Source organism: Dicentrarchus labrax, unplaced genomic scaffold, assembly GCF_905237075.1.
Source record: "Dicentrarchus labrax unplaced genomic scaffold, dlabrax2021, whole genome shotgun sequence".
Taxonomy (NCBI): domain Eukaryota; kingdom Metazoa; phylum Chordata; class Actinopteri; family Moronidae; genus Dicentrarchus; species Dicentrarchus labrax.
In genome coordinates this window covers 23,751,706-23,770,442 of record NW_026136711.1, presented here as the reverse complement: position 1 = coordinate 23,770,442, position 18,737 = coordinate 23,751,706, and the positions used below count along the sequence as shown (strand labels likewise).

The window sequence follows — 18,737 nt, the reverse complement described above, 5'->3', positions numbered from 1 at the left end:
ACACACAGTAGTGAAAAGGAGGTTCCTCTGTGTGTGTGTGTGTGTGTGTGTGTGTGTGTGTGTGTGTGTGTGTGTGTGTGTGTGTGTGTGTGTGTGTGTGTGTGTGTGTGTGTGTGTGTGTGTGTGTGTGTGTGTGTGTGTGGGGGGGAGGGAGGGAGTCACATGCTGCTGTCACTTCCTGGTAAGAAAGCTTTTAGCTGTGATTGTGAGTAATTATTTTTAAAGTTATTGGTGCATGTAGCCAAGAAAGGAGAGCTGCAGGTTGCCTGTATGTTCTCTAAAGTGAATTTTATTGTGACTTACGAGTCACTCGTGTAGACGGAAATCTGTCTGTTTATCCTGTTTATCCGTCTCCTCCTGTTTAAAATTGAATCAAACATTCAGGGCTATCAGTAGAAATCAGTGCAGCCTCTACGGTTCACACACTTCCACCTGAATCAGTGGCTAACCACAATCAGAGACTTTATTGCTCTGTGTTTGCCTGTATTACGATGTTCTGGGGTTTGTCTAGGTAGTCCGGTAAATTATGTCAAAACAACTGCTCAACAGAGCTTTTATTGATATGTTAATGATACCTTATTACTCTATTAGGACCGGGCGATGAAAGATTTATCATGACAAAATGTTTCATTTCAGTCAATATTGATATTTAATTATCTATTTTTCGAAAAGACCAGGTGGAGAAAAGGTTGCATTTAACCACCTTACTTTGAATTTACCCACTTTATTTATCAAGGCCCACAGGATTGTTGCTGAGTTCCTCTCCATTGTGGATTGCCTGTGTAGTGTTTCTTGAGATGTAACAGATGTAGGTTGAGACTGACGATATGTTGCGTACTCCAGAGGGTGGAAGCAGCTATGGCTCATAGTACGCTCCATTATCAAGGGATATGATAGGCTGTTCATGAGCCAGGGCACATTTGTTATGTGCTTAATGGTGGTTTGCGTGAAACTATCAATATTCTATTGAACAATTTTCATATTGCTATTGATCAATTGTCTACTGCTGATACATATTGCTACTGCTGAGGCCTGGACTCCATGTACTGTACATACTATAGACCAGTGTTGGGCAGTAAGTCATTACTATTAATATTATTACAGTAATAATATTAATTTCCTTAGTAACTAGTAGTGTAAATAATACATTTTAGTTACAACATTATTTTTGTTGGCATACCCTACTAATTTGGAATCCAACAATGTTATCACATCCTTGGATTAGTGGAGGAAACTAGCTTGGAAGATAGAAACCTTTACATTCAGCAACTGGAAATATTCCCATTACTTTGATTGTAACAAACAAAGCTGAAGAGAAGGGGCACAATTACCAATTTTGTGGGGAGGAGCAGAAAAGTAATATAACTAGTAGTGTAACTAATTACTGTTGGCATTGGAGTAATAAGTAAAGTAATAATATTACTTTTGAAAAGAGTAATGAGTAATAAATGATATCCTTTTGAGTAACTAGCCCAACACTGCCAAAGATACGACTACACAACATATATGGACACTACATGGACACGACTCATGACTCATTCTTGAACTTGAAATATTAATTTGACGGGCGCATGGTTAGCTCAGTCGGTAGAGCTGGCGACCCATATATGGAGTTGCTGCAGCGGCCCGGGTTCGAGTCCGACCTGTGGCCCCCTGCTGCGTGCTATCCCCTCTCTTTCTACCCACCTTTCCTGTCTATCTTCGGCTGTCCTATCTAATAAAGGCATGAAAAGGCCCAAAAAAAAAACTTAAAAAAAGAAAAGAAAAAGAAGTATTTGTTTGACAAAAATAATCTTGAAGGTACCTGCAGACTTTTAGCACTATATGAATCAGGGTCCCCATTTTGTTTAGATTGCACATGAAGACGCACATAACGCGATGCTCATGTCTGCAGCTAGTTTTGCACTTATCTACTGATTGACAGTTGGTGGCAAAGAATGTGTAACATTCAGGAGAAATATAATTGAATTACTGTATAATCACCTGAAAATAAGAATTGTTATTGTCGTTACCTTAGAATGAGCTGTTTTTATCTACAGAGGGAGACCACCATGTTGAACCCAAACACTGTCTCTAGATAGCGGCGTTTCATGGTCCCTGTAATTTCTCCTTCGCACTGGAAGGGGAGGGTGAAGCAAGGGAGTTGTGTTTTAAAGTATTTAGAAAATGTGCTTTGCAGATGTTTATGAGGAAGGAAATGCACTCAGCGTAGTAACATAGACCTCAAGGATACACACAGTGTGTTGTGGTGAGAAACACTGAATGTAAACATATATTTAGAAAACTCCACAGGGCACCTTTAAGGTCCACTTGCTATCTTTTTATGTAATATATATAGACATTTTTAGTAATAACTTCTATGTTGTAATGTTTATTTCAGTCTTTAATATCTTTTTCATTTGTGTCTTTTTCTTATTAGATTTGGGATATGAGCGATGATGAGAGCATCTGAAGGACTGGAGAAACAAACTCAGAGCCTCCGAAGGACTGGACACTCTAACCCATGTTTGTTTCTGTTTTTTTTTAAGGAATCTCATATTTACAAAGGACAAGGGAACAAAGGCTTTTCCACAAAAAAGAACATTACAAAAACTTCTTCAGAAAAGTAGCTGAAAAGCCTTACAATTCCTATTAGTGTACATTCGGGTTCAAAATCACCCAAAGCATTGGACCTTCAGAATAGAACTGTAATATGGGAAAAAATAATAAATGGCAAATGCTTTTACTGCTAAAATATTCAGTGAATAGTGAGTCTGTTTTTCCACTGTTACATTAGAAACAGGATCAGAGCTTTGAACAAGTTAATTTTCCACATTGTGTGTATGAAGCTGTTGTTTTTTAAGGGAGAATGTACCTGCAGCTAACACTTGATGATGTGTAATCAGTTTACTCTCAGTCAGTCAGTCAGTCAGTCAATTCAATTCTCTGAGCGAAAACACGTCACCCTGTAATTATATTAGGGACTTTTGTTTTTTGTCAAAAATCTTAAAAGAACTCACTGAATGTTCACAGGTTCAATCCCTCCCACAGTCTCTCCATCAACACATTTAATGGGCTTGTTGGAGAGTCCTTTGGCCAAACACTGACATACTACATCTGCTCACTCATTCAGTTTGGAAAAGAGCTTCAGATAAATTATGAAAATACAAAAACACATTCGACAACTCAGCGAATCCATCCATCTCTCTGTGTGCTCGCTGGAGACTGCGATACATGCAGTACAGTTAATACTAAAACCAGCTTGGTTGTTTTGTAGGAAACCTGCACACAGATGTTACTATACAGCGACTGAACTGTGGCTCCTGATATATAAACGATTTATTGTTACTGTAGGACAACGTGGAACCTACAACGGCACAGTTTAACCTAAAGAGCTTATGGAGAAACTGAAGGTCTTAATGATTTGTTTGTGTTGATGCATGCTCGCGTTTGTCTGTGCAATTTATGTTGCTTTTCTTACTCTGCCTATTTTTCTGAACTGCTAACATGTACAATATTTTCAGTGTAATGTAAATTTCAACATCCACTTGGGATATTTATTGGAGAGAACGAGTGCAATGTGAAAAAGAGATCTGAGATTAATTTCAGAATTTGAGATTAAAGTTTTTTTCCAATTGCAAAATAAACTCCAGAATTCCTTTGGATTTTATTCCCAAAATTCAGATTTAACTCCAAATTCTGAGACTTGGTTTTCATAATTCTGACTATTCTCCGAGCTATTTTTTATGATCTGTTTCTCTTCTGTAAGTATTTAACCAAAAACTGTAATAAAATGTCTCTTGATTATTTCTGTTAAGATCTGAGTGTTTTTTTATTGCTGTATAAACAGTGGTTCATGTAGCTGGATCTTTCCAACTCATCTGCCCCCCACCCCCCCCTTTTCTATTTTTTTTAGCATCTGTCTCAACCATTACACAACCACAAACACACCAAAACAGTTACAAAGAGAGGCCCACACAGTCAGACAGTGGTTTAAAAGCATTTTATTGTTCATCAAGGCTACTTACGTACAAAAAAGGTGGCCTGCCAAAACCTTTTTAGTAGGAGACACAGAGCCACAAATCGACTGTTTTCTTGATACAAATTTTTTTTTTTTTTTTTTTTTTTTTTTTAGTTCAGAGTATTACTACCACTAAGTACATGCTACTTCCGCTTCAAAAAGGGACCTGGAAAATGTGGTAAAAAGCGACTCCTCTTTGATTTATCTGCACAATTTTAATGTTTACAGAGGCAAAATGGCCTCCACAGATGGGAACAGCAACATGAGACAGGGTGACTTCCCCAAAGCTCATTTGCTACTTAAATCATGTCAGCCTCACTGGCTGGCAACAGAGCAGGTGGAATTGAGCACAGAATATGTACAAAAATGCTGTCATGCTTTTATCAGTTCAGCTTGAGTATTTTGATTTTAGTGAAGTTAAACCAATCAGACAAATGCTCTCAAATAGACTCATGGTTTTACTTGAAGCTCAGTTCCCATCTGTAGACCAAGTCATCTAAAGTCCTTTAAAACCCACAATTTACAATGCTTTACTAATGTTATTTTATTTTTAATAGTTAAATGGAAAAGATTTGGAAATGGCTGGCAAGACTCACAGTGGCAAAAATTATGTTTCATCAATGCAAAACATGCAAATTGCTGAAGGAGGCCTCTGAACAGGACAACCTCTTTTTGCTCACAAGTGAAGCTTTTGTTCAGATGTCTCAGGAGTCACATGTTGAATGATTGCAGAACATTGGGGACCAATGGAAGTAGCGATTGTCACCGACACACCAGTGGCTTATTGTGGTTTCATACATTTACTGTGTTCCTGCACTTGAACCTTTACTCTAACAAGACAAACTCTATAAACAAAAAAGATCAACTTTTTTCACAAAAAAGAAAATGCAATGATTACAATATAAGGACAGGGAAAACCAACAATTAAATAGCTACATATCATTAACAAATTAATTGTTCCTCAAAAAATACCTACGATTTTTTTCTCTGTACATTCGTTACGCACAGCGTAATGATGGTCTTATAGTTACCTATTATAAAAAAGTATTTTTTTATTAAGTGATTTTCCTACAGTGTGTAGGGAGTGTGTGCCGAAGCAGAAAGAGAGCCTCCTACCTACAGGGTGGTAGTGAAATGATAATGAGAAAGCATAATAATAGAAAAACAAAATCCTCTGGACACTGAGCCCTTTTCCCTCGTGTTTTCTAGCATGTTCTACATCCAATCTTAAATCAGGGTCAACTAAATCTGAAAGGAGGGGGAGGCATCGCTGTGAGACCTTCAAAAGACTTTCAGTGGCAGCTGAACGTCTCCTGGCCTCTCCACAGGTCGTGTTACAGAAGCTCAGCTCCTGAAGCTCTGCCCCCACCCCCAAAAACCTGCCTGCTAAATCATCATCCAAACCACTCTGAACTGGTCACAGAAAGCACGTTTAGATCGTAGAGTACTCAATTGTAATGGAAACTGATTCACTAGCAGTTGCGCTGTGATTCAATTTTTTGTGTATCTGAAGATTCTAGAACTTTTATCATCAGTTCTTGTTCGGTCACATTTGTTCTGATAGTTGAGGATGGAATGTGTGGACATTCTAGAACACTGAGAAAGCGTTCTATTTAGATACTTCTGTAACCGTACTCATTATACTATAAAAAATGACCTAAACCAAACAAATATGAACCTCAGCACCTGTCAACCTCAGCTCAGAGACATGAAATGATTCTGTACTTTTGCCACGTTTTCACTGTTACAACCCCAGTTACTCTACATTCTATGCTCTGAATGTCCTCAAAAATGTTACGGCATATATGCTTGTTTGTTCATTTATCACACAGTGTGGATTTATGGCCAATTTGCTTAATGCAAAGACAAAACAAAAAGCAAAAGTGGAAACCTTGTAATTCCGGTAAAGACACAAGAAACCCTGGGACAGTTGGCTGGTTATTAGCTCAGTCTGTTGATATGGAGATACTGAGAGTATGTATGAGGCCTGAACAAAGTTCCCTATAGGAGGAATGTATGCCATGTTGGCGCAGGCGCTTTTACAGAGTAAAACTCATTTTCTCAGTCTGTAGCAGTCTAGCTTAACTGCAGCAACAATACAATGTTGTTCAGAAAAGAAAGCATTGACATACAACAAAACAAAAGTCTGGACACCAAGTCAGGACACAAAAGGTCAACTGATGGCAGTCGAAAGAGCTGTGGTATCGCACGATAAATTCAGATAACCCCCAATTTTCAGCCAAGTGTTTTGTTTTGTCTGCCACCATCTCTCTGCCGGGGTTACACAGCTCTTACACGTCAACAAGATGTCTGAGAACTGTCATCACAGGCTCTCATCATTACCGGTACCTTGTTTCCCAAAAGCATCATAGCGTTCTAGCCTGTACTGTACAAAGTACTTTTCGGACTGCAGCAAGAATGTGGGTAAAGGCAGGTGATGATTTAAAGACGACCGCCAAACAGACAACATTTAAAACTAAATTAAAATTTTATCTCAGGCTGATGTGCTTTTCAGGAAAACAAGGCCCTGCTGACTAATTTGTGCCAATTTGGTGTCTCAGCTCGTTCACGCTGAAGGTTGTAGCATCCTGTACCACCGATGGATCAACATCTTAAGAAAACCTTTACTGGCTGCGTATCCCAAAGCCAACTCGACACTAGCACCCGCACAGCTCTGCTGCAGGAATGAGCTGACGGATTACCGCGCTGAGATGGTTTTGAGAAACGCAGCTCTCATCGTTAAACAGAGCCTGTCCGGAGGCTGTCCCACTATAGATGTTTGTTACCATACTGATATTAATGGAAAACAAAAATACAAAATTGTAATAATAACAATAACAATAATAATATGGAGTACAACTGACCCAGCAGTGAGTGTATAGTGTCTATGTCTGTTACTGACAATGAAAGAAGTAACAACTAACGTCCAAATGAAAAAGGCTAATAGTAGTTAAGATTGAAATGCTTAAAAACATTAATAGATACCAGCTATTAAAAAAAAAAAAAAACATGCATCTGTAAAAGCATTAGTTTACCCTTCAAACCTTGTAGAAATCTATCAAACCACAGTGTGTATGAGAGGGAGGGATAGCAGGGTGTAAGCCAAATATAATTACAACACCTGTGTTCAAAGAGTAACAAAAACAAAGGTGTGTTTGAAGAGATCTGAATAATCTTCTCTCCCCCGGTCTAGAAACCAGACTTCTTTTTTTCTTTTTCTTTTTTGCAACCACAAAGTGACATGCAGCGTCATCTATCCCCTCATCACTGTCAGCAGTTAAGCCGGTGAAACACATCAAAAGCACATTGTTCAGCAGAGCGCAACGTTCGACACACTGCAGGTTATACAACTGTCGTTTCCAGTCCTAACCTCCTCTCGTGGTGTCTGTGATGTCCATCGACACCACAAGCTAGCTGATTTGAAGACTTGACTGTGCTTGCAAAAAGAAATGCAACAACTTGGCACCATTTAAGTGTGTGAAGTAGTTTTGTATGTTTTTTTGGGGGCGGAAATATATTTATCAATCAACGCCACTTAATTAACAAATTGGATGTACGTGTAGTTGCTCACAACACGCATGTACAGCTGGTATGTAGGGCTGGGCAGTATGATGTGTTTACTATGGCAATATATACTGAATACTGAAGATAAGTACGATGTTGTACACATTTTCCCCTTTAGAATAAAAAGGTGAGTGGAATTCATTCTGGCCACTACATCCACATCATTTCCACTCCTGTTTAACCTCACCTAAAAAGGTGCTTCATCAATAGTTTAAATACAGCTTGGTTCGAGATAGTCAGACCTGACAGTGGTTGCCAGAGGTGACAATAACAATAGCAAGCTACCTTCTTTTTTTTCACCCACCTTCTCTTACCATGCAACATGCATTTGCACTAATCAACATGAACACATGGTATCCAAATCCATATTACTTTGTATATTTCAATGTTTATACTGCCCAACCCTACTCGTATGTATTTAAAAAAAAATTTAAATGCACTCAATAAATAATACATAATAATAATGTGGCTTGTTCTGTCAGGGCCAGGTTGAAATGATTCCCAGGTAGATTTAAAAAAAAAAAAAAACGTTAATGGGAGATCAAATAGAGATTCCAACAAAAGCTGGATTATACTATGTTGCGTCAAAATCAGCTTTATCAGTCCCAGTGTGTGCAGTGCCAGATTACAATATTGACATGTCACCCTTTACCCTCTAAGGCAGTAGTGCAAATCAGACCAAGTCAATCACCCAAATATACACATACAGTAACAAAACCGCCAAAACACATAAACAGAAGAGAGGGGGGAGAGAAGGAAGGTGAGAGAATGCACACAGATATAACAGAGGGAGGAGATTACAAGATGGCTTTTTGTTTTGTTATTCGAGGTGGGCATCGATAAACATCAGTGTCTGAGGTTTCTTTGGTAGCACAGTCAGGTGGTTTGTGATTATTTTCTCCAAAGTGTTTCTCACTTATCGTTTCTTTCAAATGTCGGGCATCTCAAAATGCGAAAGCAGTACACAAAACTACTGTTAAAGAAACAAACAAAATAAAAACAAAGAAGAAAGTTAATAATTAAAACACCGCCTTTCCTCTCTCTCGTTATGTACATATAACTACAGACACTTGCTCAGCTCCAAGGCATGCAGGGATGATGAATGATTGGAAGGAGCAGCTCGATGCTCCAGTCAAGTCCCAAAGTCGAACCCTCATTACTGATTTTTGTCTGGCATTAGCATACCAGAGGACAGAAGGACAATAAAAACAGCTGTGTTGTTATTGCTTGGTTGATCCTCTATGAGTGCATAGAAAGAAAGAGCAGGCATGAGGGTTTTTGGATGTTTTTAGCAGACCAGCAGGCAGGCATTCCCTCAGGGATGCTGGTGACAGACCAAAGTGACGGGGGCATGGGTGTTGGAGCCGGGATTGGTTGGGAAGGCTGGGGAGAAGGGGCAAATCCCTCTTAGACCCCTCCTCCTTCAGGAGACCACAGAAGGGGAGTGGTTGTGATTGACCATGTGACTGTCGGGGGAGGAGTTTGGGCTGCTGCCGGACGACGACGGACTCCCCTTGTTTTTAATCTGCAGCCAGGTCTCGCCTAGTGCCTTGGCGAAGTGGTCGTCCACCGAGCCCGTGATGGACACCGAGTTGGTGGCGGTGGGCTCGGGCTCCTTGTAGTTCTTCCCGAGACTGCGGCGGAAGTGCTCCTCGATCACCGGGTCACAGGCTGTGTTGGCTGGAACGGGGAGGGGAGGAGACGGCAAGAGAAAGAGAGTTTTTAGTTCCCACAATGAAAAGAGAAACATCTCTAAAACTCACTTGTATAAAGTTCAGTGGGCAATTTATTGCCTAGCATCAGTTTAAACAGTGGTAATATGCATCTTAGGTCAATGGAAAAATACTAACTGACATCTACTTCACTTTTTCATTGCAGTTTTTTAATATTAAATCACTGTTTAAAATTTCACTGTTAACCTCAATGAGATCATCGGGATTTCACTGGGATCATAAAAATGGCCACAGTTAAGTTATCAACCCGCAGAAAACATGACTGACACTCACAGACAGGATGAATAAAACAGACACGTGTTTGGCTGAGGCCTCTAGTGACATCTTCAGTAAAAAAAGATAACAGGCACGGTAGTAAATAACACATGTTGAGGCCTCATCACAACAATCACAGAGACTGTGAGACTCACCGACAGAAAACTGGGACGATTTTTTTTTTTTTTAGCATCACTGGTTATATAAGTCAGTCTGAATGTGGAGAGTATGAGCAGTCTGTGTTTTCTCTGGAGGGTGATTTGCACTCGCAGAGAGGTTTCCCACAAACTGTGCTGTATGGGAAATTTGTTTGTTTTTGTTATATCCAGTTTTAGGGACAAATGTTCCCAATATTGGGGACTTAACAATCAGTATTAATGAATTACCGAGATATGTTAACCCATCACTCCTTCTACCATAAACCGAAAGTACTGAAAAAACTAAATATACGAGAATATTGAGAACTTGGATCACTGTCTGTCTGACTGTCTGTCTGTATGTGTGTATGTGTGTTCATCTGGATGCACTTGCATGACTGCACTCACTGTTGATTCTCCTGTAGTTGTTAGTGAGGCTGGAGCAGCCGTTGTGGGAGACGGGACAGTGAGACAGGTTGCAGTTGCGGTTGTTGGCTGGGGCACATGTGATCACTGAAGGACGATTCTGAAACGCAAATTCAACATTTAGGGATCACCAAAAACAAAACAAACAGTTGTGTCAACAGTGGGTTTAAGGGGAGTAAATAAAAAGAGAACAGAATGTGAAATGCAGAAAAAGTGGAAAATATTCAAGTAAAGAAGGCGGACCAGAGGGAGGTTTGAAGCCTGAGGGAGAGAGAATGATTCAGTGACCACCAGGGTTTCAAAAGATTTTTGGCCAACAAGCCAAATAGGAAATTTCTACTCCAACATGCATGGAGCCTGGCTAATGAAAGCACATTAGTCACATCATGTGGGGGACCTACCAGAGTTGAGGTTTTACCCAACAATTTGCAAAAGATGTAGTCAGTGCTAGAAGCAAAGAAACAGGATGTGCAGGTTACCTGTTGGCGCTCCACGGCGCTGACTGTGTGCGGCACTGTGGCAATAGCTGCTGTGCTGCTGCGTGCAGACTCCACCATGCTGTTTTTGGTGAGTGCCAGTGGCTGGTCCATGCCGGCTAAGCTGGCCAGGTGGTGGTGGTGGTGGGCATGGCTGTACGGGTGGCTGCTGTGGACTCCAAGAGCACTGGGCACCACCACGCGCTCGATGGGGCTCCGGCTGCGGTCCTTGGAGATGGGAGAGCTGCGGTAGTCTCCATTAGGTTTCCTGGGGATCAGAGACAGAGAAAGGTCATTTATAATTTATCCTGAACTTTTATTTTAGGGTTTGGATCTGATGGCACTATACTGACTCTGAATACATTAACAAGACTAAAGCTTTATACTTTTTAAATCTATTTTGGTTTAGCTCCCAACAATCTTAAGTAAGAAACAACTAAAAAAACTAAAATTCAACAAACAAAAAGTGTTGCAATTCAGCTTAATGGCTATCTCAATGTTTTATATATTGCTCTTTACTACTAAAACTTACTAACATTTAATAAAATATTTGGAGCTGAAACAAATATTAGTATTTTACCAACATGGCACAGGATCCAGAATTATCAAAACCAAAATTTGAGGAATTAGCTCAAAAGAAAACAAGACGTGGCAGATGAGATTTTCGAGGTGGAAATGGATAGAGAAAAAAGACGAGCAATGGAGAGATAAATAAAGAGAAAGAGAGAGAGAGAGAGAGAGAGAGAGAGAGAGAGAGAGAGAGAGAGAGAATGAGATGAGGGAGAAAAGAGGGGAGACAAACAAAAGAACTATTGTAAATGGGGCTCTGTGTCAAACACTGCAGGACCAGCAGAAGCTATTAATACTGACCTCACACACACACACACACACACACACACACACACACACACACACACCCCCCCTCCCTCTCTTACTTCTCAGATTGCTGGAGGGTTTGATAAGACTGTTTTGTATAAGCACATGCTCAAACATACTCTCTCTCTTTGCTGTTGAGTCTAGGAAGGAGGAAGGAACACTCTCCTAACTTTACCAACATGGATGGACTCCAGACTAACAGGTTTCTTCAGTGCAGCAAATCAACTTTATCTCTGCAGTGAACCTGGAGCCAGCTGCACTCACTGCTGTCAGAAGAAAACTCCTACAGTGCTAACGCTGAGGACTAAATACATCTCACTGTCAATATTTGATTTAATCTGCTAAAACTGTCATTGACATCCCATGTTTTGTTTTACTTTTTCTTTCCCTTGACTTCTGTTCTACGTAACACACTGTTCACACTCACAACCATGAGCTGAATACTAAAGGTGAAAGAAGGTTGCTGGCCACAAACTTTCCATATTAAAGAGAATTACTTCCCAGAAAGAAATCCCTCTGTCCTGTCCAAACTGTGAGCTAATATTTTAATCAGTGGAAAAGCAGAGATAAGGATAAGGCATTCGAGTAACGACAGTTTAACACAACACAGTTTTTGGCCTCTTTTCTCCACCCCTCAGCTCTGATAATGACTTTGAAATGTGTGATATGTAGTGAAGTAGTGGTGCCTGATACTGCACACTTGCTTGCACTTTAACAGGTAGCAATTATTTTGCTCAGTGCCTCAAATGTGGTCTGTGTTTTCTGTGTGGGTGTGTGTTTAACTGTGTATTACACTCTTACTGCAGCTCCACTCCCCTCCTACAATTTGAGGCCTAGTTACAGGGAGCAAGATTTACTGTACTTGCCTCTCGCTATCTCTTCTCTTTCAACTTCATACCCACACGAATACACGAACCCATGCATACACACTGACACATACACTATACATACACACTGAAGCCTCAATTGGGAAAAGCAATCAAATTTCCTATAAATAAGCTGCGCTCGAACATTGGTGGACAGAATACAACGTGAAATTCCCTCTTTATTCTCCACCAGATATAGTGGGGAGGCATTTCCCCACCCATGTGAAAAAGTCTGACCGAGAATACACAATCGACTCAAGAGTGAAAAAGCTGCGGCAGCCCTTTAAGGTTTGTTTGGATGCACAACAAGTTCAGGCAAACAGTTGTAGATCCATGTGACCAGGCAACCTGACTTGCTGGGTCAAGCATCTGGAGCCCACAGCACTGTCCTCCACAAATAAATAGTCTCCACAGAACACACAGAGGGAGAGAGGAAGAGCTGAGGAGAGGTGGGCAAAGGGGGGGGGGGCTACATGTGAATGGTCCGGACCTCCACTATAAGAAAGAGTGAGGTCGGTAGTTTCCTTCATTTGTGCCGAGAGCTTACATTAGCAGGGACCCCCTTTTTTTTCTCCTCTCTTTGTCTTTCTTTCTCTTTTTTCCCCCTCACAATCAGCAGCAAGCTTCCTGGGGGTTAGACGGAGAGACTTGGCAGCGCTTTTATATACCCTGGCCGACAGCTCACCAACAAGCTTTTATGTTTTCCCATAGTGGCATCAATTTTCTGTTTCATTCTTTGTCGAATAGTCAAAAAAAGAATCACTGCATTATGGAGTTGACATGAAAATCAGGTCATAAAAATAAAAAAAAGTGTGCTCAAGTGAGTATATTGTTTAACGTATTTCTAGAGGAAACATCAACGTTTAATCAAATTCTACAAAGTCCTCCTGTATAACTCTGTTATCTTCAAATATAAACAATCCCTTGATTAGCTTAAAGGCAAACAGATAATACGTCTCTCTCTCTCTCTCTCTCTCACTCTCTCTCTCTCATCCCCCTCCCAGCAGCTGGGTCTTGAGTTAGGTTGTGGAAGTTGTTCCAAACTTTAATCATTGCCAAAGAGCAGGCATGCCCACATCCTCACACAAGAGGGGCCGTTGCAGGAGCCAGTGAACGGGATCAACAAATCCGACCAATGAATGGCGTGGCTGTCAATCCACCGCCGCCCCCGCCTTCCCCTCGCCTGATTGCCCACCGAGCCCCGGACCGCATTTCATGCCAGGGATCAGGCATTCAAAAACCACCCTTAGTCTTTGTCTCTCTTACTCACCTCTCAATTATCATTAGGGTCGCAGCTGGGGAGAGAGAGCGAGGATGCAAAGGGCGGACGGCGAGAGCTACACATAAGACATGGGATGGGAGTGGTAACAAGGGCTAGAGCTGAAGACAGAGGGTTGCCAGGTTTGGGGCTAGAGGACAGGATGAGAGCCAGAGGTGGGACAGAGAGAGCTGCGTGCAGAGCGAGAGAGAGAGAGCCTTTGAAAAGTAAAGAACTCTGGGACTTGGCACCTACAAGGGGTATGGGGAGACAAAATAAATTGAAAAAAAAGAGGCAAGAGAAGTGGACTTTGGAAAAACAGACACGGGAAGAGGTTGAGGACACAGCTTAATCTTATTTAACAATAAATGTTGACTGGGTTACTAATCAGTCTTGGAGCAAGCATCGATATGGAGTAAACATCACACAGAAGTGCAAAGGTTTGCACTGAGGTGGGGCAGAGAGAGAAAGGGAGAGAGAAGCTTAGATCTAATAATGTATGTATACAAGCGAGGGAGAGCAGGCTGCAGACGTCTCATTTATAGTAAGAAACTGCCTGCTGAAGTGACTGTCCTGGCAGATTTTACCAGCTGCGGCTTGATAACATTTCTTCTTTCAAACTACAAAATTAAACTTTATCCTTTCTCAAAGCGAGGTCAGTCCTTTCCTCGCTTGAATTATTTTACAGGTCAAATCCATTAAGCTGAATTGTTTAATCAGACTGAACTCTTCTGAAAGCAGGGAGTGAATGCATGGTGCTCCCATTAACACTTAGCAAAGATGAAAAGCACCATTTTGTAGTATTTGAATATTTAAAAATAAAACAGTTGAACTGTCATTTTGATATTCAAAAGTCCAAGAGATTGGAGATTGTGTTTTCTAATGATCTAGATGATAAATAGTACTTATTAGTGAGAAGTAAATAGCAGCTGTAAGATGAAGAGCATTGCATTGTAGGACTGTGAGCAAAAAGTAGTCTATATGCCACTGTCTCTACTTCTGTGGACCTTTTGAGGACATTTACACACTCAGTGAATGTAATAGTGCACTATATTGTAAATAGGAATGAATTTTGGACAAGCCCCAATAATGTGTTGTAAAGATTAATCTATAGTCTTTGTAGGATCTCAACAAAAGTTGGTGGTAGATTTGTTTTGCTTTTCGATGGATTTTAGGTTTCGATTGTAGGTTGGATTCAGATTAATTGGAGTGTGAGGTGTGAGGTTGAACTACAGGATATTATATATGAGCAGGCTCAACACTTAAAATATTAAATCTTGGATAAGATTTTGTTTTAATACAATATGCATTCATGTGGCAGTCCTTGTTTAACTGGTAAAAGTGCATTTTGAGTCACTTGCCTCCTATTTCAGACATATGTCGAAACATATCAGAAAATTATCTTGTAACACTAAAAAAAACATGCTTGAGAGTATTTTATATATTGGATACATTGTGGAGAACCTCTGTGTTGTGGGGCTTTTTTTTTCTTCTCCAACTAGCTTTAAAAATTAGAACCGTGTGACTGACATCAGAATGGACGGCTTGACACAAAGAAATAGAAGAGCAGATATCTATTTGATTCTATTTTACTAGACTCTGGGTTTGGTGCAGCCTGGCATTAGTGGTACTCACTGTGGTGGGCATTCACTGAAAGATCCCTTCATTTAAAACCCAGAGAGTCCAACCCTCGATACATAAATGATATAGTTATATATCTTGAACAATATTACACCACTCGGATCTATCATTAAGTGCAGCCTTTTAAGTAACCACTCACATGACACCCTGTCTTCATGTTAACCTCAAGTTAAAGATCATGACCATGACCATGTGTTTGAATGACTTCAAAAGAAAAAGAAAAAAAATGTTGTAGGCCTGTATTCCTGTAAAATTGGAATCTTGTAATTTGTTTTTGCTGGCTTAACAAACAGCTTTGTATGAGCTAATTTGCCTTACTGCCACAATGGAAAACTAAATAAAACAAATATAAACATATGAACCAAGGACTTGTCAAAATGACAAAAATATATGGTTTAGTTTTCATAAGTGTGTCAGGTTTAGCTCTATAGAAGACTGCCAATTTGGTAAGTTAGCTATATTTTACTTTGAGGCAAAGATACAGGAGCTATAAAAGTTCTGCGCCTTTTCTCACAATTGTGCTCCAAAGTCTTCAGAGAAAACCTCACTACAAATCTTTGGTTGGGCAGAGGTTCATATCCTACTCCTTTAAGAAATAAATAAAGAGTGAGAAGTGAGAGAGAGAAAGAGAGAGAGAGAGAGAGAGAGATACACACAGGAAACATCTGGGAAGAATCAGGGCGTAGAGAAGAGAAGACGACAAAAAAGAAAAAAGCAGAGGAGGATGAAGGCTCAACCACAGGTTACAACCAGGCCCAAGCTCTGCGAGGTCTGCAGTAACCCACAAAATGGATATATACACACACACACACACACACACACACACACACACACACACAATATATATACTGTACACACACACAAAATGAGCCACAGGGCCTACCCATGCTATGTATATAAAAAGTATACAAACATCTCAACACAGTTTACTCTGCTTAGTCCAGGTTTTTAAGTAGCAGGATGAGCGGAAGTTAGCAATAATATCTGCATCCTTTACATTAGAATACCAGAAATACATCTTAACAGGTCATCTACGGACTATTATTGTAGTTATCGTCCTTGACATCCAATATGCTATATAAAATGTACATACAAGTAATGAAAATGCTTTGTTAAATTACAAATTATGCTTCATAAAGCAAACCTTCGCACCATTTCAACAGCTCTTGACACAGCCATTTTAAATCTTCCAGGTTTTCACTCATGAAGAAATACTGATAGATATCGAGCACATATCTGACAGTTAACCGACTGCAGAGAAAGGAAACTGAAGAAAATCCTTTGTTATTAAAGCTGGGACAGATCGGATATGGGAACAACCACAACAAGACGGCAAAGAAAACAACATGTGAAAACACACACACACACACACACACACACACACACACACACACACACACACACACACACACACCCTAAAAAAAAAACACCCACATGCTCTCCCTCCTTTCCTCACATGCTCACACACTACATAAATAGTCCCATGTAAAACAAGAGGGTAACAATGACTTCACCAGGCTTGGTCACGGTCTCTCTCTCTCTCTCTCTCTCACACACTCTCTCTCTCACACACACACACACACACACAAACACACACACTGACTCTTCCTCTCTCTTATTTTCTCCCCATTTGGCCTATGGAGAAATGTCCATGAGAACAACTTACTGATGAAGTTCCCAGTAGAAAGCAGCTGCAGTTTCTGTATGCTATATTACTTAACTGCAGCCCAGCGACAAACCTGCTTTTAGCTCCTACAGTGCATCTACAGCATTACCTTTTAAAAGAGACTGATTGTGGAATATATCGTTATTGGGATATGAACTGACCTATATCAGGATATGGGATTTTGGTCATAGCACACAGCCTTTATTGCCAACTACTTTGATAACCAATCGTTTTGAGCCATTTATAAGAATCTGGAAATCTGATGTAAATAGTGCAGTTTCTTAGTACTCTATGACAGTAAACCGCTTGTGGATAAAACAATCCATTTGAGGATTACCTTGGGCTTTAGGAAACAGTGATCAACATTTTTTACCTTTTTCTGACATTTTATGGACCAAACTACTAATCGAGAGAGTGCACACTAAACAAAGACTACATACTACCTTGAAATGCTTTTGATGAGTTTTTCAGAGAATAATGATGTGAACAGTAATGGAAATTCAGGAAAAAGAGCATGACTAAGATTAAGAAGAACATGAAAAGGTAACATTTACTCAATGACAGACCAGACATTATTTGCTAAAAATCTCAACTTGTTGCCTTTATCACGATCTGTGTTATTGGTGATGTACGGAACAAAACAATAAATAGTATTTTGAAAAATACACAAAATGGTTGCTATGAAAGACGATCAATTCTTAATTTTGATATACTGCCCAGCTTCATGTGTGAGGACATGTAACCTGGCTGCTGCAAATATACTATCCTGCAGCTGTACTCCCCAATTAAAAGCCCATACAAAACCTTGCTCTGTGACTGGCTCTTATTCTTTAAGGAGGAATGAAACAGCTGAGCAAGAGGACTTTTATGCTGGCGGGTCTACAACTGCAGAGTGGCGGGCAGGCGAGCAGGCAGCAACAAGCTTCCAGCCCGCAGGCTCCAGTGGACAGGATAAGGCTTCTTTGTTCAAGACTCCTCCTACTCCACAGAGAAAATGAGAAAGTAGCCCCTGCTGCCTGACAAGGAGCCCACTCACTATACAAATACACACACACACACACACACACACACACACACACACACACACACACACACACACAAACACACAAATGATCACAGATGGGCAAGCACACATGCACATATGGACAGTACACACAACGACACATGTGCATACCTGCACAACACATGCAGACTCAGTACAAACTTACACACATCCATATATCAGCCTGCCACTAGGACTGCCAATATTTTCAATCAGACTTTTATATGCAGAATTTACTGTATCATAAACTAAAACATTAGTGACTTCACAGCAGAAACTGAAAAGGACACTATTAAAACACTTAAGACTGCTGAGAAAAATATACTCACAACCACATTGTTGAATATACAGGCTGTTGACAAAAGCAATATACATTCATTGATCATGCCTGTTAATATCCACATTAAAAATTTGAGTTGGTTCCTCAAGTTTTCTTTCTCTCACCCCAGCCTGTGCCTCCCCCTGACTTCAACTTGCTGTGATTGGACAACAAAGGAAACCTGAGCTTCCTCCTTCATAGCTCCACCTCAAGTCTGATGTGTCAGGTGTCTGTCTGTGTCAACACTCACCAAAAATATGACTGAACTTACAGACAAAAGACAGCCAACTACAAGCAGCTCGACCAAAAAAAAAAAAAAAAAAAAGCACATTATGTAGCAACTTATATAGTCAGCACACAGGAAAACTGCCATTCATGCAAAACAAAGAAAAAGTTTTTAAAGAGAAGAATGAACACAAAAGCTTCTAAACATTCAGGAACAGTCATTTGAGAGCAGAGCAATCACTGCCAAAAAAAA

At 40.3% G+C, this 18,737-nt stretch overlaps 2 protein-coding genes across 4 annotated transcripts in view; one reads left to right on the top strand and one right to left on the bottom strand.

Annotated features, from left to right (window-relative positions):
• The window catches only part of atg7 (ATG7 autophagy related 7 homolog (S. cerevisiae)), a 66,818-nt gene extending 63,022 nt beyond the window's left edge, over positions 1 to 3,796 (top strand). For both annotated transcript variants that reach the window (XM_051416339.1, XM_051416338.1), the window contains exon 19: positions 2,420 to 3,796. In XM_051416339.1, coding sequence (XP_051272299.1) covers positions 2,420 to 2,452 — 33 coding nt within the window. In that variant the 3' untranslated portion in view covers positions 2,453 to 3,796. The remainder of the gene's footprint in view (positions 1 to 2,419) is intronic.
• A 171-nt stretch (positions 3,797 to 3,967) lies between these two features.
• Positions 3,968 to 18,737, bottom strand: part of vgll4b (vestigial-like family member 4b) — a 44,903-nt gene continuing 30,133 nt past the window's right edge. For both annotated transcript variants that reach the window (XM_051416343.1, XM_051416342.1), the window contains 3 exons: positions 10,595 to 10,859; positions 10,098 to 10,215; positions 3,968 to 9,244 (listed from right to left, as the gene is read on the bottom strand). In XM_051416343.1, the coding sequence (XP_051272303.1) occupies positions 8,988 to 9,244; positions 10,098 to 10,215; positions 10,595 to 10,859 (640 nt within the window). In that variant the 3' untranslated portion in view covers positions 3,968 to 8,987. The remainder of the gene's footprint in view (positions 9,245 to 10,097; positions 10,216 to 10,594; positions 10,860 to 18,737) is intronic.